The following is a 22463-nucleotide window of genomic DNA, read 5'->3' as shown; positions in this document are numbered from 1 at the left end:
CGGAAGGTTTCCTGTGAGCTGTCATGTCCAGTTTAAAGCTACCCATACTAAGTCCAGGGAAACAATGCAAGGAGGATATAAACCTTTTATGCTGAACACTTAAGAGACCAGGAGGCACATGGTCTTTTATTCATTATGGCATATATTGCTGATCCTAGAAAACAGTGGTGGTGCTAATTAATTGGATAATGAAACACATTCATTTAATGTTCATGAAATTGAATAATAGCATGAGTGAGAAAAATGCAAAGTGAAAATGAGTAAAGTATCTGATGCAGTTCCCACTAATACTCTTCACCATCAGTCTGATTCCAGCCTGTGCCTCCAAGACTAACACCAGCTCTAAATGAGGAAATAATTATGTTTTTTTTTTTTTTTTTAACAAGATAAATAGTCAAGTTGGAACTGAGATACAATTCAAGTCAACAGCAAGGCATCCGAAGAGATTTATGGACATAAGGAATCATAGAATCATAGAATTATTGGAGTTGGAAGGGACCTCTGGAGACCATCAAGTCCAACATCAACACCCCTGCTGAAGCAGATTCCCTACAGCAGATCACACACAAAAGTTTCCACACAGGTCTTGAATATCTCTAGAAGAGACTCCCCCACCCCTCTGGCAGCCTGTTCCAGTGCTCTGTCACCCTCACAGTAAATAATTTTTTCTTCATTTTCAGATGGAACTTTCTGTGTTCCGCTTTGCACTCATTGCCCTTTGTTCTACCTTTGGGCGTTACCCAAAGATAGCCTGGTCCTATCCAAACCTCAGATGATATTTTTGATTCAGTCTCTGTTCACTTACCATATATACTTTGACCATTGATACTTGTTCAGATTCACATTGCATTTCATGAACCACAGCTAAAAGTACAGGTTTACTAAACATAAGTGCAAAACTTTGATTTGAAATGGATAATTAGAGATGGAAGTCTGTTATATTTGTCACAGTAACCTATATCTGGGGTTGGCTGAGGAACAGATTTTATTTAGGGCTGTGTGGGAAGGAGACCTGCAAGGAGAATACAGAGCATTTTATCATGGTTTTGCTAGTTTACATTCATCTAAGTTCCACAGTAAGTAAAAGCTGCTATTATTTAAATAAGACTATTTAAATAGATGCATAATTATTTATATAACTGCATGCAAATTATTTAAATAGGAGAATGCAATGAAATCTCATTCTAATTTCTTATGGGCAGCTATATATGCATAAACAAAACTTACTGATTTCCTGTCTCTCTCCTGGGCTGTTCTGCTCATTTTCTGTACTGGGGAGGCTCAGTGGGAAGAGCCTGCACAGCTGCTTTGCCAGGTTCTTCAGAGGTGTCTCAACCTGAAAGGGATCTTTGTTCCCATCATACTTTTCTTATTGTCTGTCTCATGGTACTTCCTGGAAGCTGCTGTCCCTATATCTGCTATGTTGCAGACAGACAGCAGAAAATGAGCCCTTGCTGCTGAGGGCACACAAATGCAAGTCTTCTAATTACACTAATGGGAGCATCCAAGTCATTAAGGTGATGCTTTGGGGTCCTTAGCATGGTAACTAACATCCCTCCTGCTGTTTCTTGCCTTGATCTCCTGCTTTCATAATACCATCCTTCAGAGTGAACTCTCAGTATGGTCATAAAATCTGTCCATTCACTGGAAATTATACTTAGCCATTATGTTACCCTAAAAGAGAAATAAGTTATTATTGCAAAGTCTCTTGGAGCCATGAATAAAAAGCACTTTATTTAGGCCAATCTACAAATCTAATTCACAAATCACAAGAAAGTTTAAGGACTATGTATCTGTTAATTAATTACCATTGCTAATGAGTGTCAGGGTGGGGGAGGTGGATGGGGACACAACTGGTGCAGCCCGTGATCAATGCTAAGTGAGAGAGCTCAGCAGCAGATGAGGGCCCAACCTGAGACAGACCAAGCATCAACAATTATTCCTTAAAAAGAAAAGGATATGATTACTGTGTGTGTTCCACTTACAAGCTCCCTTCCAGCTATCTGTAGCTTCACATCTTAATTGAGTCATTGCCAATAGAGAAATTATAAAAGTAGCACATCAGTTGAGCTTTCCTGGGAGGCTGCAATACTTTCCTTGGAAGAACTTCAGCAAGCCTCTCTCATGGCGCCCTTGAAGCCAGGTCATTGCCAAATCTAGGGCACTCTTCCACTGCTAGACATTATAGAATTATTAAAGCTGGAAATGCCCACTAAGATCACCTAGTCCAATCATCACCTACCCCCACCACGCTCGCTAGCCATGTCTCTCAGGGCCACATCCACATGGCTCTTGAACACCTCCATTGTGAACCTGTATCTCATGTATGACGAATAACACTGTTCATCGAATCCCATTTTTTACATGTAGTTGTCCTTGTTTGTCAGGGGTTCTGTTTTCTTTTCAGATGTAGTTCTGTAGTATGACTTCTGAAATCATTATTATTCACAGGCACGCGTGTGCTCTGCCCCCTTAGTTTATAGTGCTTTATTTGGGAATCAATATTCTGGGGGGAAAAAAAAAAGTTTTAATCAAAAATGTGTTCAGGAGGCAAACGCACCTGTCTCTCAGGCCTTTGGATGTGTGAGGAAAATAATAATTGGGCTACCTTGGATTAACTAACTGTATACCCAGGAGCTGTGTGTCTGCAGCTGCACAAACTAAGTAATTCTTCCCAAACACCCAGGCTATACACTTGGTAATCATTCAAGCTAATATATTTTTCTACTTAAAGTTGTATTTAAAGATGTTATATAACTTAGTGTTGTCCTGATCCTCTATCATCTTACTATTTCTATACAGGAGGATTGGAGTGTATACCTTCTATTACAGAAATGCAGTATCAGACTTTATATCTCAAGCTAAGAATTAAAACTTTAATGAATAAACAATTTAAATCTGGGTATTTGTAACCGTCCTCTGCATTTATTGGTATAACCTTATTGTCATAATTATGTAGCACCATAAACCAACTGTGAGATTCAGGACCAAGTAAATCTAGGTATCCAGAGGCATACCTGCGTTCAAGTCACCACTGAATCATTAATACCTCGAAGTTGCTCCATGTCCCATATGAAATCCTTGGAATATTTCCGTACACTTCCAACTAAAAAGAAGCACATATCACAAAAGTCCTCCCTGGCACCTCCTTCAGTAGCAGCAACCACAGTCACAGAAGCAGAGCTGGTTCAGGGAGCAGAATTCAGTCCAGCCATGTCCCTGCCCACAGCAGGGGGTTGGAGCTCAGTGATCTTTAAGGACCCTTCCAACCTAAGCCATTCTTTGATTCTATAAGTCATCTGGGAAACACAGCATGCAGAGGTGTTCACTGATGCCACCATATATAATTTTATGTGCATAAAAAGGGAAGGAACATCTGTCTCCAGGGTTGCTAGGCTGCTGACTTTTCCAGATAATAAAATAACTCTAAGAAATGTAATAGAAGAGGATTAATAAAATAAGAAGTAAAAAAGGCAGTTTTGACATGTAAGTTCAATGGAGTGTTTCAGTAAAATACTTGCCTTCTGGCTTGATTTTTAGTGGCTGGAAATGGATTGGTTGTTTGTGATTAACACTGAGCTGTTTTTATTATCTTCTGCAGCTTAGAAAGTTTAGGTTCTTCTCTTTCTTTATATGAGGAATTTCCTTACACAATCAAACAGGCTTCTATTATGAAAGAATTTTGGCAAGCCACATCAGATCATTTTCCCCTGTCTTTCAAGTAACTATCCAGGCACTGCTAAAAGCATTCTAAAATACTATTAATAGCACACGCTTACTTTACTGTGATCCAGACTGAATAACATTTAACCTTTCCCTATATTTCTGTCGTGATGATTAATTTTCCACTGGTTTTCTACCTCACAGCTTTTCCTCCGCTTCACACAGTCCCAAAGAGGGCAATATGTTTGCGTCACAGTAGCAGTGTGCATGGATGTGGCAATAAGTGTAGGTGATGCCAAGCTGGAACTGCAGAGCATCCCATAACATACAGTGCGGGTGGCCTCATGTAAGCATTTTCAGCAATTTTTGGACAGGGGCTGTAGGAAAACCATATCCCTCCAGAGGTTTGCATCTGGCCCCCTGCTATAAACCGTCTGCTGATTAAATTCCTTTTAGCATTTCTAAACTGCAGACTAAAGAATTTCACCTGGCATCGTTCCAGATTAACCCATGCTTTTTAGTATACTGAAAGCATCCAATGTAAAATATACTCAACTTTTAATCTCTTTCCACAGATTCTCTCCATGGGAATGATGACTGAATACTACCACTACTTTTTTACGACACTGGTAAGAAACACTGAAGATCTGGGCATGTTTTTTTTTTCCATTGAAGAAAAGTCAGCTAGAAAGTTTCCATTCCCCTCTGTGATTTGTGTTGCAATTACTCAAGGAATTTCCTGGAGATGAGTACTAACAGTCTTTACTATATCAAGAGTCACAAGTTTTGCAGTGTCAGTGTGACGAACCAAAACCTTAACACAATGGAAATCAAATTCAGTATCACATATAAGGTGCAGTCATTGGTAAAGGCAGGCCAGAGTACAAAATAATGATCGAATAGCTTTGAATAAATTGTGAAATAATGAATGAATGGCTTTGGAGCAAAGCTGAGGCCAAGCCTTCTGCAGGCAGTATGGTACAGCCCTCATCCAGCACAGTGTGTGAGCTTACTCTTCAGTCTGTCCTTGCTTAGCTTAAAAAGCATCCCCTAATTTTTAGCTAGTTGAAGACTACCAGGCTCAACTGCACTGACTCTGTCCCTCCAAGCTGCTTCTGTTGGGTACGGTGTTATTAAAAAGAGTAATTCAGAGTTGAAGATGTGTGCTTTGTTTTAGCAAGTGTCAGGAATTATTGTTGCATCCTTATTAATTATCTAATTTACTCACAGAAAAGAAAATCACATATTTCTAAATTTCTCTTGAATTGTTTGATAAAAAAAGACAAATTATACATTTTCTTTTATAATACAGATGTTAATTACTTATTTCAAGACACATTCCTATATTTTAACATGTATACTACATATAACTGAGTCAATGCTAAAGATCTCTTTGTGTTGTAGACTTGCATTGTAGGAAGACAGACAAGTGAGAGTATTGCTAGAGCAATCCTAGAAAGTTGGATTGTGTCAGTTCTGTGCATTAGCATATTCTTTATCTCCTTTCCATATAAAATTTCACGTGGAAGTGAAAATTCATTCTGAATCCAAGAGTCAATTCATTAGTCAGAAAATACAATAACTGTTTGGAATAGAAGTAGTAGCTTGAAATAGTTCTCTCTGAACCCATTTTAACATTAAGGAAATTGTGAAAATATAGGGTTTGCTGTAGACCATACTGTTTTATGCAATAGCTGTGAATCTACCAATAAAATGGTAACCAAGAAAAACAATATGCATGAGATAGATAGTACAGAGCACTAAGTACATTAGAAAAAAAAAAGCAGTAAACGCTGTTGATGGTATCTATGTGTTGTGGTATAAGTGTTGATATTTTCACAGCTACTGTTGTATTAAACCATGATCAACATATTTGCCATTTTACCAGCTTTCCAGGATCAGCAAAAAAAATTTTTTTTGGGGGGGGGGAGGGAGGGGAAAGAAGAAGAAAAAAGGTCTTCAGGCTTTGAAATGCAGTTATCATCTTACCACCACTTGATAAATCTAGCTGTGGTATCTGCCACGCAGTTATACCATTTAAAATGTCCATTATTTCCCTGCCCTGTAAACAACGAGCACTGCAGTGCATGTAGTTATTGTGCACTAGCCCGACATGGCCATTAGGCATGCTGGCAGCAAGTCACTGAAGCAGGCAAGACAGAAGAAAAATGGGGTTCATAAGCAGAAAAAGTGTATTGCTCTTGATATCTCTTGGAGTTTTCCTTCCCAGAGTTCAGAAATAAGCTCAGCATTGTCCAACTAATTCTTCATGTTGGTTTGTCAACACTGTAGCACTATTAGAGGGCAGATAAAAATTAAAATTAGATGCCACTGTTGTGGTTTGGTTGCAAAATAGCGTTGTTGTGGAGACCTGATTTGCATATTCCAACAAAGCAGATATGTAGTTTGTACTTCACACAACCTTTGCTTATTCAGATTTCCAACTGATATGGTTGTGGCTAAGTTTTGAGGGCAAGCAGAGTTCTCAGGGATAAAAAAACAGCACAGAAGCTTTGGATTAAAAATCAAATACAATTTTTCTCTAATTGTATCTTCTGAATATTTTGCTTTAAAAATGCTACATCTGATTTTGATTATTTTCTTAATGTTGATTCAGGATCTATTTGCATTGGACCTGGAACCTTACAGATACAGCGGAGTCAATATGACAGGCTTTCGCCTGCTCAACATCGAGAATCCCCAGGTTTCATCAGTCATTGAGAAATGGTCAATGGAGCGTCTGCAGGCACCACCAAAACCAGAGACTGGCCTCCTTGATGGCATGATGACAGTAAGTGAACAACTGCAACGATGCAAAGGCATCTATAGCACACTACGGAGAAGAGTAACAGCTCTCCGTCATGCTGCCTACAGCCTACACCATCCATCTTTTTGTTGTCAAATGTATATACTACTGTCTCATTTCTGCATTAATGTTCTGGATGGAGTGAAAAACATAACAGGAAATAAAAACTTTCAGAGCAGGTATAGAATTTATGACCTGCAGGGAAAGATATTGTACATGTGGACAGGTAATAGCATTTCTAAATTGAAAAAGAACCCTTTCCCTTCATTTCTATCATCTACAGCAACTCTGGCTTTTAAGATATAATTTAAAGATAAATGAAAGGTATCAAGTCAGGAAATTAGGATTTTTTTTTCCATACCACTTCCTTAAGAACGAAAAGAAAGAATAGGAGCAATCACACAGACCGTATGACTCCATCCAGTTTTGCAGGGTAGAGGGCTGCCATTTTTTTGCGGTGTAGGATAATATGTCTTGTATTGGATAGAGGTGGTAGAGGTGATCCAAATAGGCATTATTGCAGATGATTGCAGAGGAAATTCTGAAGCATTCTAACACCCGAAGAGAAATTCATTATGTATGCTACCACTAGCATTTATATATAGACATACATATAGCTTGTTTCAGCAGTGTAACTGTGTGCTCAGAAGCAGGAGAGAAACTAGGATTTTAGGAAAATCTAAGTCCTTACTAATCTCTTATCCCCTCCTTTGCATCTCTCCAATATCTTAGTGTCCTTGATACTCTGAAACAGCATGAACACCAGGAAAAGCATCTTCCTAGTTATCTGTGAGTGTTTAAGTATTCATAATAAGTTCTGCTTATTCAGTTTGATAGAGAGCTGCAGTACTGCTATGTTTCATTAGACAATATGGCTATGACAAGCTGCACATTATAAGGAGATGAGGATTACATATCCTATTGTTAATTCAGGATTTCTCCTTTCATGCTATAATTTTTGCCCTGATCACAGTTTGTAGGAGATGAGCAGAGCATAAGGGAGTTTTGAGCTCACATCCCACTTTATGCCCAAATCGCACACAGAGATGTATTTGTTCTAAGTAGACCTTTGAGTTTCTTTGCAATAATTTAAACAGAATCAAAATCAGAAAGACAAATTCCAAGACTAGTTCTTGGACCTCTTCTTCTTATGCATAAGAATGGGTATCAACATTTAGGCACTTTTCTTCAGAAAATTAGGTGACTTTTTGTTTCTCAGTGCTACCCCAAGGGCTAAAACATAACAAGAAAGACAAGGATAAACAAATGACAAGAAGAAGCAGTGTAACATCCCAGTTACTGCAAGGTAGGATGGATGAGTATTAAATTACACAAACATGAGATCCAAACTGCCAGGTTGGGGAGTGTTTCCCAGCATACTAACCATGCTGGAGACCTTGGGACCTTGGTGGTCCCAATTAGGAGCGCAAAGCAAGGTGTGCACTGAAACTTTTTCACTAAGTACTTCCAGAGCCTCTAAGTCTTGGACATAGACCAACAGGGACATCAGCACCAATAAAAAATTCGATCCTGAATGCACGTGTCTCTTGTCTAGTAAAAAGACCTGTACTCAAGCCCATTGACTTGAGGTTAATGTGAATCTTTTCACTGACATGGAGGGGTTTGGGATCAGGCCTTCAGTCAGTGCGTCTGTTTGGAACAAGTATCTGTTTTAAGACTCTTGACACTAAGAACAGATGTTGTTGTCTCCTCCTGCTTGCCTCACCATTTATAACATTTTCAATTTGCTCGAGTTGTGAGAGCATTGTTTTGTGCAGATCCTGACTAGTGTGTCAAGAGCAATTCCTCATCTGCAGTACATTAAGATTAGTTGATAAATTCAGATCGCAATGGAGTTTTTGCTGACAATCTAATGCTGGTAAGACTGGTGCTGTTGTAATGTACTTAGGTAAATGAAACAAAGAATCAAATCTATTAATTTCCCAAGGGAGTAGCACAGGAAAGGAATAAAAAATGGTGTAACTTTGCAGTTCATATAAACATGTCCAGCTTTTCTCATCTGCAGTTACTGCCTTTTTAAAGGCCCCTACTTAATTGTTCAGTAGCTTTTCAAGAAATATAAGCACTTCATTCTTACCACAACCCCATGCATTACGGGAAACATAGGCAGTCCTACCTCAAGCACCAGATCAACAAAGTACAGTGCGGGTAAAGGCGAGATTTTTCTAAAAAAAATTCACCCATAAAGGTTTATAGACTGTGCAATATCAGTCTGGGACTTACTGGCTAAGGTTTTAAACCAATAAGTCAATTCTCAAAAGAAATACTGATGCACAACAAGCATCCAGCAATTTTTAGTAAGATTTCAGTATCAGATTTCAGGTGTTGTCTATCTATGACAACTAGAATGTAGACATAGAAATTCACCTTTGTCACTAAGGTACCTCAAAAAGACAAGTCACTTCCCTCTAAGGTGGCATGGGAGGTATGGCAGGGGAATTGCCATAGCTGGAGCTCAATGGAGCCATTGTACCCATTAGTGTCAACAGCCAAGATACCCGAGGGCAGTTAGATGCTTAAAAACAGTAAATACCTTTGAGATACTTACCTGGTGCTCAGTGGGACCAATTTCCCTGGAAAGCCAGGATCTGTGTTGCTGTATGACTAGTGGCTCATTAACACTCCTCTCCATACCATGGTGTTGCAAGCAAGCTCCTTTCTGCATTTTCTTCCCAGAGTCCACCTGAAAATAGTATGGCAGTAATTTACATTGAAAACCAAACCAAACCAAACAAATCTATCATCTTCAGCAACAGACTTCCAAGGAGAGCCCAGGAAGGAAGCAGTGGATTCTTCCTTATCACCAGCCCAGGGTAGTGCTTCTCAGTATTGAAGCCAGTAGAAGGAGGTATATTAAAAAAAGCCTTTCTGTGTTTATTTTTTTCACGTAGACTGAAGCAGCTCTGATGTACGACGCAGTTTACATGGTAGCAGTGGCCTCCCAGCGTGCCTCTCAAATGACTGTCAGCTCCCTGCAGTGTCATAGACACAAGCCATGGCGTTTTGGACCCAGATTTATGAATCTGATAAAAGAGGTAAGTGTAGACCATCTGCTTATGGCCAGCATAATCCTTCCTCTGTTTACTGTACTGGCTTGTTTTATTGCTCCCTGGTCTTTGTCATATGCTGTATTCTGATTTCTGGCACCCAGTTTTTCCTCACTTTCCCAGAGGAGAAACATTGATTTACAGACACAAGGTTGTGTTTTACAGGCACAAAGGCTGTGTTTTAGTGCCAGCTTTATCTGGTCTTTGAGAAACAGGAACTGCTAAGCCCTAAGTGTCGTAAAATCTCAGGCAAAGGCGCAAGACTTCCTATGGGTTTTGCTTGGGTAATTATGAATGTTTATAACTTCTAAAATGAACAAGCATTCAAAAAAATGAAAGAGTCATTTCACCACTTTAAACTGATTGTTTTACAGATTGTTTGATGAATCACAGAGTAATACAACATTCAGAAAATACTGCAATCACTATTTCTAAAGAAGCAAATTGCTTCATGAGGCTATGCACTATCTCATAAGATCTCATCACTGGGATATCTTGATCCATAAATATTCTAAAAACACAAGGTGAAATGCCCACACATTTTCCAGAAATCAGTTTGTATTACAAATCTCAAAAGGAAGCTTCTCCTTGAAGGCAGAGTGTGAAAGTGAAAATTATAAATTGTGTGTAGTTTCCTACATATATTTCACCATTTCCCCCAGTTTTGGTTCATGACAATGAAATTCCTTTCAAAGCCAAATTCATTAGAAGTTGGGAAGGTGGAACAGAACCTGTATGTTGAAGTACAAAGTAAGTAGTGGCAGCACATCAGGGCATACAACTGAATCCACAAATATCTTAGGAACAAGCTGAAAGGGAAGATGTGGTGGCTACAGGACATGTACAGTCATAGAATCATAGAATCGCTAAGGTTGGAAAAGACCCACAGGATCATCCAGTCCAACCATTCACCCATCATCAATGGTTCTCTCTAAACCATGTCCCTCAACACAACATCCAAAGGCTCTTTGAACACCACCAGGCTCGGTGACTCCACCTCCTCTCTGGGCAGCCCATTCCAGTGCCTGACCACCCTTTCAGAGAAGTAGTATTTCCTAACGTCCAGCCTGAACCTTCCCTGGTGCAGCTTGAAGCCATTCCCTCTAGTCCTATCACTAGTCACACGAGAGAAGAGGCCGACCCCCAGCTCACTACAACCTCCCTTCAGGTAGTTATAGAGAGCAATAAGGTCTCCCCTGAGCCTCCTCTTCTCTAGACTGAACAATCCCAGCTCCTTCAGCCACTCCTTGTAAGACCTGTGCTCCAGACCCCTCACCAGCTTTGTTGCCCTTCTCTGGACACACTCCAGGGCCTCGATGTCTTTCTTACAGTGAGGGGCCCAAAACTGGACACAGTACTTGAGGTGCGGCCTCACCAGTGCTGAGTACAGGGGGACAATTACTTCCCTGTTCCTGCTGGCCACACTATTTCTGATACAAGCCAGGATGCCATTGGCCTTCTTGGCCACCTGGGCACACTGCTGGCTCATGTTCAGTCGAGCATCAATCAACACCCCCAGGTCCATTTCCTCTACACAGTCTTCCAGCCACTCTGCCCCAAGCCTGTAGCGTTGCCTGGGGTTATTGCGGCCAAAGTGCAGGACCCGGCATTTGGTCTTGTTGAATCCCATCCCATTGGCTTCAGCCCAGCTATCCAGCCTATCCAGATCCCTCTGTAGGGCCTTGCTACCCTCAGGCAGATTGACGCTTCCAGCCAGCTTGGTGTCATCTGCAAACTTACTGAGGGTGCACTCAGTGCCCTCATCCAGGTCGTCAGTAAAGATATTAAATACAAGAACTATTGTCACCTCCTACAAACCCAAGCAAATTTCTTAGAGTTGCCGTAGTCAGTCTACAATGTGGTGATTCACCAACACAGATAGGTGATACTTATTAACACGGTACTTTCCACGCACAGTTCTGTGGATTTTAAGATTTCCCTATAAACTACAAAATATAAGGAAAAGACAAGAGTCACACTAGTACTGAAGACCACCTGACTTTTAGAATCAAGAAAGCTTTGAAATATTACCCAGCAGTGACACAGTTGTGGGAAGGCTCACAGAAGACAGTGCTGGATCTTTCTACTCACACTGATCTCAGCTATATTGCATCCAGCTCCTGCTTTGGGGAGGAAGTGGTAAGGCTGTAAGCAGAATCAGTAGAAGACATGAAAATGATCTCAGAGGATGAACTTCTCCCTCCCTCCTGATTTAATATGAATGGGAACCTTTTGATCCTGTACTTCTTGACCTCAAGCAAATTGAGGTAGCAGCGCTACTCATTGAGGGACATGGTTAGTGAGCACAGTGGTGATTGATTCATGTTTGGAATAGGTGATCTTACAGGTCTATTCCAACCTTGATGATTCTATGACATATAATTTCTGGTGCATTTTTAAAAGAATTACAATGATACTGAAAGTTAGCAAAAGACCTCGTAATCAGTGAATGCACCTGCATACATCTACATCACCTATTTTGGGTGATGCTGATCACATAGCTTAAGGGTCCTGAATTGCCAGAAGTTCTAGATGTATCTCAGCAGTTTCAATTCAGAGTTTATTGTTAAGCAGTTACAGAGTTCCCATTTATCATGTACAGCTGGCTTCTCTTGTATGGAGTGAGATATGTGAGCTAATTAGTGATTGTTGTGCAGATAGTGTCTTTTGTGGTCACTAAAACACTGATTTAAACACAGCAAGGGTCTTATCTTCCTGTTTTTGTTCTAGGAAAAAAAAAAAAGTGGCTATTAAAATTGCATGATAAGGTTTAATAAGACAGTATTATATTTCCCTTGAAGGCTTTAACAGGTATTGGAAACTAAATAGCAAATATGATTAGATGTCCCTAACTCATGTTAGGATCTGATTTGCTCAGCAAGGAGGGATGAACTATATAAATTACGAATCAAATGGAAAGGCATGGAGAGAAAAAGTCAAGCAGGCAGAAAGAATGGTTTGTGCCCACATAAATACAGTTTAATTATCTTAGATTGTAATATGTGAAGCCATTTTACAGGCTGCTCTAAGGACACGCTGGTCTCACTGAATAACATTCAGACCAAGAGGTTGCATGCAATAAGTACTGCAGGTGCTAGAGCTTGGCAAGATCTTCAATGGCTCCCTGGTGTGTTCAGTTTTTTTGCATTATATCTTAGCAATGAGCCCATGCTATAAAATGTCAGACCGTTGGTAACTGAAGAGACGTCAGAACCATTCTGGACGTAAGCAGAGGATAAGGTGGAAAGCCTCTTCACTCTCCAGAGGGCAAATTAAATTTTTTAAGCTTGTCACTATCCTGTTGGGAAGTCAAAGTCAAATGCTGTACCTGGTCCTTAGGAACAAGAGCTAGCTTCTTCCAGAAAGCAATGGGAAAGTGGATATTCTGTGACAAAACATCTCCTGGTTTATGCTGTTTTGAATGCAAGCTCATTGGAGTTGGCTTCTGAATTTTCAGAGTATATAAAGTCAAATTGTACTGTACTGTAATGTGTGAATACTCCTCCACTGGCCTAATGACTTCACGTAAGTGTACCAGGTAAAAACAGTATCAAAACAACTGCCTGTTTTTCCTAATGACCAAGACTTACTGCACTACTAGTAGGCCTATGAGAGATAAGCAAAAGAAAAAATGTCTGAAGCTAGAAAACAATCAGTTACAGTGACAGAAAGAGTAATCTTCTATTCTCTAAAGATCTCGTGAGCTAATGCTGATTATAGGAACCATTTACAAAATTGCACAGAAAAGCAGTCCTACCTAAAGTCACTTCAACCTGAGGACAACTTTGAGGTCAGAGAGGTCATCAACTAGTTCTCATAAAGGAGGATTTTATACATAAAATACACTGTGTAGGATCAAGGTGATTCTACAGTAGCTCATAAAGATCTTTTTAATGAAAAGTAAATCCTTGTCAGAAACTTGTCTCAGTGACCTAATGTCATTGATATCTAAGTGATATTGTAATATTTTAGCCCTTGCAGAAGCATTTGAGCAGATCTTGCTCATGTCCAGAAAGAAAAATGAAGTCATTCTCTCTCTTCAGGGAGGGAATAAGAGAGAAAGACTGATTCCACCCTTCCTGAAAGGAAAATGTGCGTAAACATAAAACAATTTTTCGCAACTAAATGATCATATTCCCTGGTCATGTCCCCTTTAAATCATGAATTGAGTTCCAGAATAACATTTATCTATTGATTTTTATTCAGTTATCTAGTTATCTAGTGAACTAATGTGAGCTCCCCTCACTCAAACACAGAAGCAACTAAAAGAACAAGTGTATAGAGCAGAATTTCAGAAGATATGGATGCAGACTTTATCTTCAGTAACTTTATTCCCCTCAAAGAGAATCACACTCACAAATCTCAAAGATTTAAACAAAAAATCTGAAGCATTTTTATCTACATTTCAGTTTCTGTTTGTTGATGACAAAATATGTTTCAAGCATGGCTAGTTAGTAGAGACCAGCAGTAAGAGCAATATGTCTATGTTCTGGATCAAAAACTGTATGCAATCTTCTTATGGTGGTATGTTCCATGAAGATAATGTATGGCTGAGGTTAATGCCAACAGACATTTATATTCTGAAATAAAATTTTAAAATTTATGCAATTATCTGTGCACACATAAATATCAAAATAATAGTTCTGGAACTTGATAGTAAGAGTAGAATAGATAGAAATTATCAGCAAGTCTCTGATTCTACGATGCCTAGAATTAACATAAGAAATCTGGCAAAAAGATTATGTATTTTCCACTCAATTTTTACTTTCTTAAGCATTGCCTAGAAAGTAGACTTGTTTAAAAAGTGAGCAAGAATTACTATAAACTGTTTTTATCTGAATATATGGAGAATTTTTTTTATATTTGCTGCACAAAATCAATTTTTTGGAACATATTTTATATGTTCTAGCCTACTATAAATGCTCATCATTTATTCCACACTGATACTTCCATTTAAGTGTTAGCACATGGCCCAAACTTACTTGTACTGGAAAAGCTCCCAAGAGCCCTAGCTGTGCCACCATTGAGCAGTTCACTTTGAACAGCCTTTGCTCCAAAGACTTTGCAAGATAACAGTTAAATACAGATGGTTTAGATTTCAGAACAGTGTACTCTTATTGAAACAATGTGTTCATCAAGGACGCAGCCTCCTACTCATTCATTCACATATATTCCATTGCTTGGGTTCTGTTATCTCGGGTGGAAATGACACAGTGCTTTGCATCATGTGAAGTCTCAATGGGCTCTCTGTTGTTCAGTGAGTCAGTGTCACTGTAATAAGACAACGGCATGGTCAGGGAGGATGTTTCCCACCCAAGATGTTGGGTGGGAACACTGAAGCCCTGACTTTGGTTTCTGGTTCTGCTATGGGCTCTCTGCAACCATGAGCAAATCATTTTCAGCCAGCTCCAGTAACTGTGCCTCAGTTACCAGAGACAGAAAAGTAGACCTTTGCTTTGTGGATACTTCCAAGGCACTGACATGATCAGGCTAATCACTGTCTACACATGTAGCTATCAAATCACTCTAAAACTTAAGTGACAGGGCCTGAAATCTAGATGAAGAAGCTCTGTAGGTGGAAAGGCTGTGATTCCCCTCTGTAAAAGATGCGTAATGGCTCTTCTCCTGTTAATATGTTCAGGCTGATAGCTATGTGGGTCAGGATCTGCCCATACTGCCTCACCTGTACAATCGGTATCTGTTACAGTGCAGTGCTGTACTCTTTTATCACAGTACTGTAAAGTTGTTTTCCAAGTTCAGAGTCAACAGTAATCCCACACAGCCACTTTAGTGGCAGCCAAATTTGTGCAGTGTATAACAAACACTGCTCCTCCTAGGAATGTAAGATTTAACCTTCCCTTCTGATCCTTCACTCTCACTCCCTCACCTCTGGTATTGTTATAATGCTATTTGGTATGTGTAAGCTTCGATGGAACTCAAAGGCATTTCAAACCTAGATTCTGAAATGAATCCACCTACTCTGTCATCCTCAAGTATTCAGTTTGTTTGTCAAATATATCATACCAAAAGCCTTTCATATGACTACCTGAAAGTCATTAAGCTCAGCCACAGCCCTGGAAACAAGTGTTCTTGAACACTTCATAGAAACCTTTCTTTCCTAAGAAATCCCTCGTCTCTATTCATCCACCATTTATCTCTTGTTTCTAGACAGGGATGTGCTCAGTCTTATAATAGCTGCCTAAACTCCTTCCTAAGAACAAGCCTTCCCACACCGCCTCTTTTCCATTTCAATGCCATTTACTCTTCTGAGTAAAAAGACTCTGGCACATCATGAATTTCACCCTGCAGTGGTGAATGCTGAAACTACTTTTATTGCTGCTGTTATGCTGGATTTGGACCAGGATAATGGCAAAGTCATACACTAATTCACTGTATTCCTTAATCCTTGACAATCTTCTTTAATAAGAGGATTAATTGCAAGAGCTGATAAGTTCATGTGTGGCTCAGAGCACATTTATTATGATTTCCTCTGCAACTAGAAGCAATAGCACTATCTCTTAAACCTATCAACTGTCTCTTCTAACAAAGCAGGAACTTTCTCTTCCAAAAGGAAAGAAATGAAAGGAGAATTAAAAGAAAGTTTTGCGTGGTCATTAGCATTTTGATTGGGCAGGTTATCTGTAGAAGAGTGAATCACAGTATTGAGAGCATGAAGCTACATGAGAAATTTTTACAAACTACTCGGATTTCTGATTTTGTAGTCAAGAAGTAGAAGTTTAGAGCTATGTGAGTAAAGGAGCTCACTCACTGTCTTATTCTTTGCTATCAAATAACACAATTCATGACCTCAGTGTAAGTGCATTAATTGTCAATAACGATTCTGTAAACTATCAACCTTGTTACTTTTATTACTAACTGTATGGGAACTGTTAAATCACGGCCTGAACTTCTGATTGATCACCTGAGGCAAGCACTGAGTCATCCGTGGGAGCACAGGTGAAGGCAATTCAGCTGTGTGCCCGGAAGAGGTGGAGCCTGGCTGCACCTCTCCTAGACCCCCCCATTTAAGGGCTGACTGCCACTGACTGCCACAGAAGGATTTTTTTCTGGATGTTGTTTCTTATGGATTTTTTTTGTGAGCCTGCAACAGCAGTGAGCATTTTTCTATTTATTTCTGATTATCTTTTCCAACATGATAATCTTTCCAGCTATATGTTATTGAAAGACCAGCTTAACTTCTCTGTATTTTTATTGATTATATGCATCTATATGCTCATTGATTATGCATCAGACTTGTTGCTTTTTATGATAATATAACTGTATCAGTGGATAAGGGAAGAACCACTGGTATCATCTATCTGGACTTTAGTATGGCCTTTGACATAGTCCCCCATAACATCATTCTCTCCAAATTGGAAAAATGTAGATCTGACAGGTGGACTACTTGAAAGATGAGAAACTGGTTATAAGATCGTACCCAGAGAGTAGGGGTCAGTGGCTCAATGTTTGGATGGAGATCAATGAAAAGTGGTTTTCCTTGGAGAATGACAACACTCCCCTGCTGAGTGGGACTGAGTGCACTCTCTGCAAGTCTGTGGATGACACCAAGCTGTATGGTGTGGTTGACACACCTGAGTGACTGAATGCCATCCAGAGAGACCTAGACAGGCTCAAGCAATGGACCCAAGAGAAACTCATAAGGTTCAACAAGTCGAAGTGGAAGGTCTTGCACTTGGGTTGTGGCACCCGTACTGTCAGTACAATTTGAGGGATGCTGTAACTGAAATGAGATGGTGTCACTGCACCACTTGCAGAGATAGCTTTGCTCTCATTCACCATATACTAATAATGTTTGTCTAAGGTGAAATGTTCTAATAAGGTGGTGGCTAGCACAAATTATAATGTAAAGTCTCTCTTCAAGACAGGACTGATTTGTTTTTAAGAACTTTATTTTAGTAGACCAGTAGGTAAGTTAAATTTCCTAATTTCAGTCCAAACACCCAATGCAGTCATTTTAGAGGATGTAGAGGTACAAAATGAATAGCTAGAATGTCTCTGCCACTGTATAATGGTAAATGAGTAAACATAATTTGGAGTGTTGAAAATAAATATACTGTCTTCCTAAATTCCAGGTCAGATGATTGCCAATAAGTTGTTACTCTTTTATAAAAACTTACATGATAGTGGTAAGTTAATACCTTTTACTTTGTGACTGCAATTGTCTATAAATTTTCATTAAATCAGAAATACATGCTCAGTTTCATCTAGTAAGTTCTAATAGTAAATATACACAGATTAAAACAAAAAAAAATTTTTTTTAAAGTATCTTTGAAAACACAACCATCATTTAAAAATGCAGTTCAGTTATTTATTGTTCTAGGTTAACTGTAGGTTGCTCAGTAAAGCAATCTACCAAAGGCCTAGGTAATCCTGTTAACAAAACTGAGTAGATAGAATGATATCCATTCCTTTTACTGGACTTCTCTAATAGTGAACAGTCCAATGAAACAACTACAGTTGCAAAATCCCATTAACTACATGGAGAAATTCTACTGTTTGCGTGCCTTTAAGATAAGTTATCAAAATGCTCAAATTACAGAGGAACTGAAAAAAAAAAAAGAAAGAAAAAAAGAAAGAAAAAAAGAAAGGGCCATCATCTACTGTGAGAATGTCTCGAATCAATTACTTGAGAAATAATAAAATACTTGAGAAATTAAAAGTAGCGCTTTTAAAAGAAGGCTGTTGTTTAGCACCACATTTATATCCGAGCATAATGTTCAGATAAGGTGTTAGTTATCTTCTACTTACTATACTTTAAAGTTATTGGTAGATGCAAATTGTCAGAATACCTAGCACAAGCCAAGTTTGTACCTAGTTCTTTGGAGCTGAGCAGCAGAACAGTTGATTTTCCTCAATAATACCGCTCTAAAATAGCTTTTCCCTCAGAAGTTCTATTAACTCCTCCTTTTGTCTATATCTTTTTAAAATTTGTTAGGTTATCATGAGTTTTCCACATACAGTGTATTGAAGATGTATTATGTACACATACCTGAAAGTGATATAATCACAGTTTTGTTTGTATATGAATGGTGCCTATGTGTGCCTCAGAAGCTTGCTGCTAACATTAGTTCCAGACATGCCTTTAAAATGGGGACGAAACTTATGTTCTGAACAGTGGGAATTATTAAACTGTAAGTTAAATTGTATTAAAAGGCTAAAACTTGAGTTTGAAACTAAAGAGATTGCATGATTAACTTACAAGTAAAGGTTCAAAGAACCGGTTCAGAAAAACTGTTTTATTTCACAGGTCATTGGAATAAGTGGAATATTAATAGAAGGGAGGAAATGTATGCACATTATGAAACATAATTAAACATAATATTTTTAAAAATTAGAATAAAATTGTGCACTTCTGTATTGCCAGGACACTTTGAATGCTTTTTAAATGGCCTTGAAGAAAATTCTCTAATCTGAATTGCATGTGAAATTCAATTAACGGATATCTATCAGTTCAACACTGGGCTTGGAAAAAGCAAATATGCCACAGGGAGATAAACAGTTAACTAAAATGTTTGGATACACATCTACTGAGTAGGAAAAAATAAGATCACAAAAAGGTAATCAATTTGTCTGAGAAAGATTGATATTTTTGTGTACCACAGTACTGCATTGGCAAAACTGTCTATATGCCATTATGAATATATCATAAAAAGGAAAATTTATTCAAGCCATGCATCGTATGCACTAGGCATTATGATTTACTGATCTAGTTATATCTGGGTAACAGAAATCAGGAAATCTGTGAGGTCTACCGGAGACAGAATAAACAGAACCTAAAATGCTCCTGTTGTTTTAACTGAGGGAGTTTGGAAATGATTTTGTGACTGAGCCATTGATTGGCTTTGGCTGAAATACAGTAATTGACTCATGATGATGAAGTGGAAATTGATATAAAGACCGTATGATGGTTGTGTGAATAGATTGTAAGCTTCTGGAGTGTTTGCTCTTAGAAGTTAAGTCACGTTACTTCTCCATTTGTTATAATTTTCCATCTGTATTTTTGTATGGAAACCAATACTGTGATTTATACATTTAAATCCAGATGTCATTTTGCAGTTTACCCATAATCTTAATCTTCTAAATAGAAAGTTTCAGTTTTAGTTACTTGGTTTCTTTGGTAGCTTGCCTTTTCAGGTACATGACAGCTTTTAGAGACGACTAAAGATTTAGCTGTAAGAAATTCAGATGTAATTTCTTCTATCCACTCACTGTCTTCCCTGTGCTTGGTAAGAAAGAGTCTGAATAGCTGAAGGTCCTGTATGGTTTGCTTACTGACTAGCTAACATATTGGGTTAATTCCCTGTTTTGTTTAATGAACAGTAGGAAGTTATCAATTATTTACATCTTAAAAGTAGGCACTATAATTATCTGATAAGACACAGTATTGGAGGCTGTGAGATTTTATTTTAAACCTCAGCTAAATGGCGCAGTACCCAACTGCTGTGAACCAAACTGCTGAACGAGCAGAGCAGCGTCTCATCAGAGCTCTGTTGTCAGAGGCAGCCTGCAACCTTGCAAAAACAGGATCAAAGACGAGCAAAGGGCGTTACAAGCAAAGCGACTGAAAATCACATTTTTTAATTAAGCTGAAGGCTGTACTCAAAGTTATGCTAAAAAAAAATATATCAAAAATACATTCTCTCTGTAAGAGTATCAAATTGTGTCCTTAGTTCCACAATATTAAAGCAAGGACAGAGTGTAAAAAGGCAATTTCTTTTGATGAATTACTTGATTAAGTTCCGATTCAACTTTTATTATATCCTGTAATATTTAACACAGAGTGGCACTCGAAACATTAAAACAGCTATAAATCTTGCATATAAAAGCATGAAATCTCATTGCTGTGTTCAACAGTCATGCAGTTTCTGGCCATTCCAAAAGTTCTGCTTCATTTCTAGTCGTTAATTGCATCTGAGAACTGTGCAACTGCTGCCCGTTCTGTTTGTCTGAACATGATAACTAATAGGCACTCGCATACTCGATTTAACTGACAGGCACCTAGACATGGCATACGGATATGATTTCCGAGCAACTGATACATTACAGTTTCTTTGCATGCAAGAAGCAATTGTGCCTTAGGACGCAAATCATATTAGAAGCTGGGGAGCTTTATCCTAGACTGCGGAGGGCCCAGGATTGACAGCACGTTCTTAGCTCATTTCTCTCTCTAGTTCTTGAAGAAATCTTTGGTTTCTGATCAGGAAAGAAACATCACCCATCTGTCTGGACATGCTGTAGACACATGTGACATAGCTGCCTTGAAGTAACAAGTTAAATGATGCTCATTGGACTCTAACTCAAATGTTTTACTTTTATTTAGAATAAATAAAATAAATATGATTATAGGAGGATTTCATACAGAATTTAAATTTATGTAGCCCGTGTCTCATGAAGAGGGTCCAGAGAACACCTTCAGAATTGAAGGTCAACTCTTCTGAGAAAGAGTCCCTTATTCCTGTTTATAATTTGAATCATTATTTAATAGTCTAAATGATGCTTAAGGTAAACAAAGACTAAATGCACTTGCCTGCTACCTTGAACCTTAGGCATGCACCTATGCAGCTTGTAACATCTGTTGAGTTCTTTTTTTTTAATGGAGAACACCTCTTTCAAAAGTGAGTTGGCATTTTATCATGCAGAACTGAGATTTAGGTTCCTGATACTATTTCCAAACCTAATATATTTCCTCCTTTTATGCCTTTATTGAAGATCATATCACGTTAGCAGAGAAGCAGAGCACCTGATATGTAATCAATAAATGTGAACATTTCACAGAAACAAATTGCCCTCTGAGGAGGAATGGATAGCTAAAGATCATACTTAAAAAAATGTTCCATCTTTACGAATAGGAGATGGGGGTCATGTCGAAGTAATAAAAAGACAGAGTAGAAAGGAGATATATAACAAAATGCATTCCTCTGTCTTTTTCCTATGTTAGGTCTATTATAACAGCACATGATACCCTCAAGTGTTTCACTGTTTATAGCTGAAGGTTTCTCATATTCCCATGTCAATACTGTGGAAAGTCTCATACAAAGATCATTGCCACTGTGGTTTATTTTTTTTTTTATTGCTTAACTGTACTTAGAAATCCCAATTTATTCACACAAAATTCTAGATTAATCTAGACTTTCCTGCAACATGTGGTGATAGCACAGCCTTAAGATTAAACCTTGCGGAATCAGAGCTGGAATTTAGATTTAATGCGAAGAAGAGACATCGTTCTCTTAATATGATGATTTTTAATGCATCTTTCTTTATGTCATCTGTCTACAACAAATTAAATTAAGCAAATAGCAATGTGCAGAGGAAAAGCTTGTAATTTAAGAATTAAACAGCTGATGCGCATGAAGAATCTGCCATCATTTATCATAAGCTTTTCTTTGAAGAACTTAATCCAATGTGGGAGTTCCCCAAAATAGGTTATGAAAATCATCTGCAGTTTGAAATGCATCAGTTTCTTTCTTTTGTAGTTAAGCATCAGCTCTGGGGGAAGAAGAGGGATTATGTGAGACAGATAAATCTCATTTGAAAAAAATGTGAGCATTCTGGAAAGCCTACAAATAGCAGAAAACTTCAACTGCATAAGTTCAGGAGAGGGTCAAGTTGAGGGTTAGGAGGGGATTCTTCACCAGAGGATGGTGGGCATGAAACCGGCTGCCCAGGGCAGCGGTCATGGTCCCAGGTGCCATGGTTCAAGAAGCATCTAGGCAATGCATTCAGACATATGGTCTAATTTTTGTGCGGTGCTGTGTGGAGCCCAGAGCTGGAGTCGGTGACCCTTGCAGGCCCCTTCCAAATTGGGATATTCTGTGATTCTATGATTCTAAGTTAGTTCTGGACATTGATCCTGCCACAGAGAAGCAGCATTACTCAGTGCAGGGAATCATCATGGCTTTATAGGC

The 22463-nt window shown here is 38.7% G+C and overlaps 1 protein-coding gene across 9 annotated transcripts in view; it reads left to right on the top strand.

The window, feature by feature from the left end:
• The window catches only part of GRIK1 (glutamate ionotropic receptor kainate type subunit 1), a 161469-nt gene that overhangs the window by 101954 nt on the left and 37052 nt on the right, over nucleotides 1-22463 (top strand). For all 9 annotated transcript variants that reach the window (XM_040646828.2, XM_015299627.4, XM_040646819.2 and 6 more), the window contains exons 5-7: nucleotides 4239-4292; nucleotides 6281-6454; nucleotides 9382-9525. In XM_040646828.2, coding sequence (XP_040502762.1) covers nucleotides 4239-4292; nucleotides 6281-6454; nucleotides 9382-9525 — 372 coding nt within the window. The remainder of the gene's footprint in view (nucleotides 1-4238; nucleotides 4293-6280; nucleotides 6455-9381; nucleotides 9526-22463) is intronic.

The sequence above is a fragment of the Gallus gallus genome, chromosome 1, assembly GCF_016699485.2.
Source record: "Gallus gallus isolate bGalGal1 chromosome 1, bGalGal1.mat.broiler.GRCg7b, whole genome shotgun sequence".
Taxonomy (NCBI): Eukaryota; Metazoa; Chordata; class Aves; order Galliformes; family Phasianidae; genus Gallus; species Gallus gallus.
This window is presented reverse-complemented; position numbering and strand designations above follow the sequence as displayed.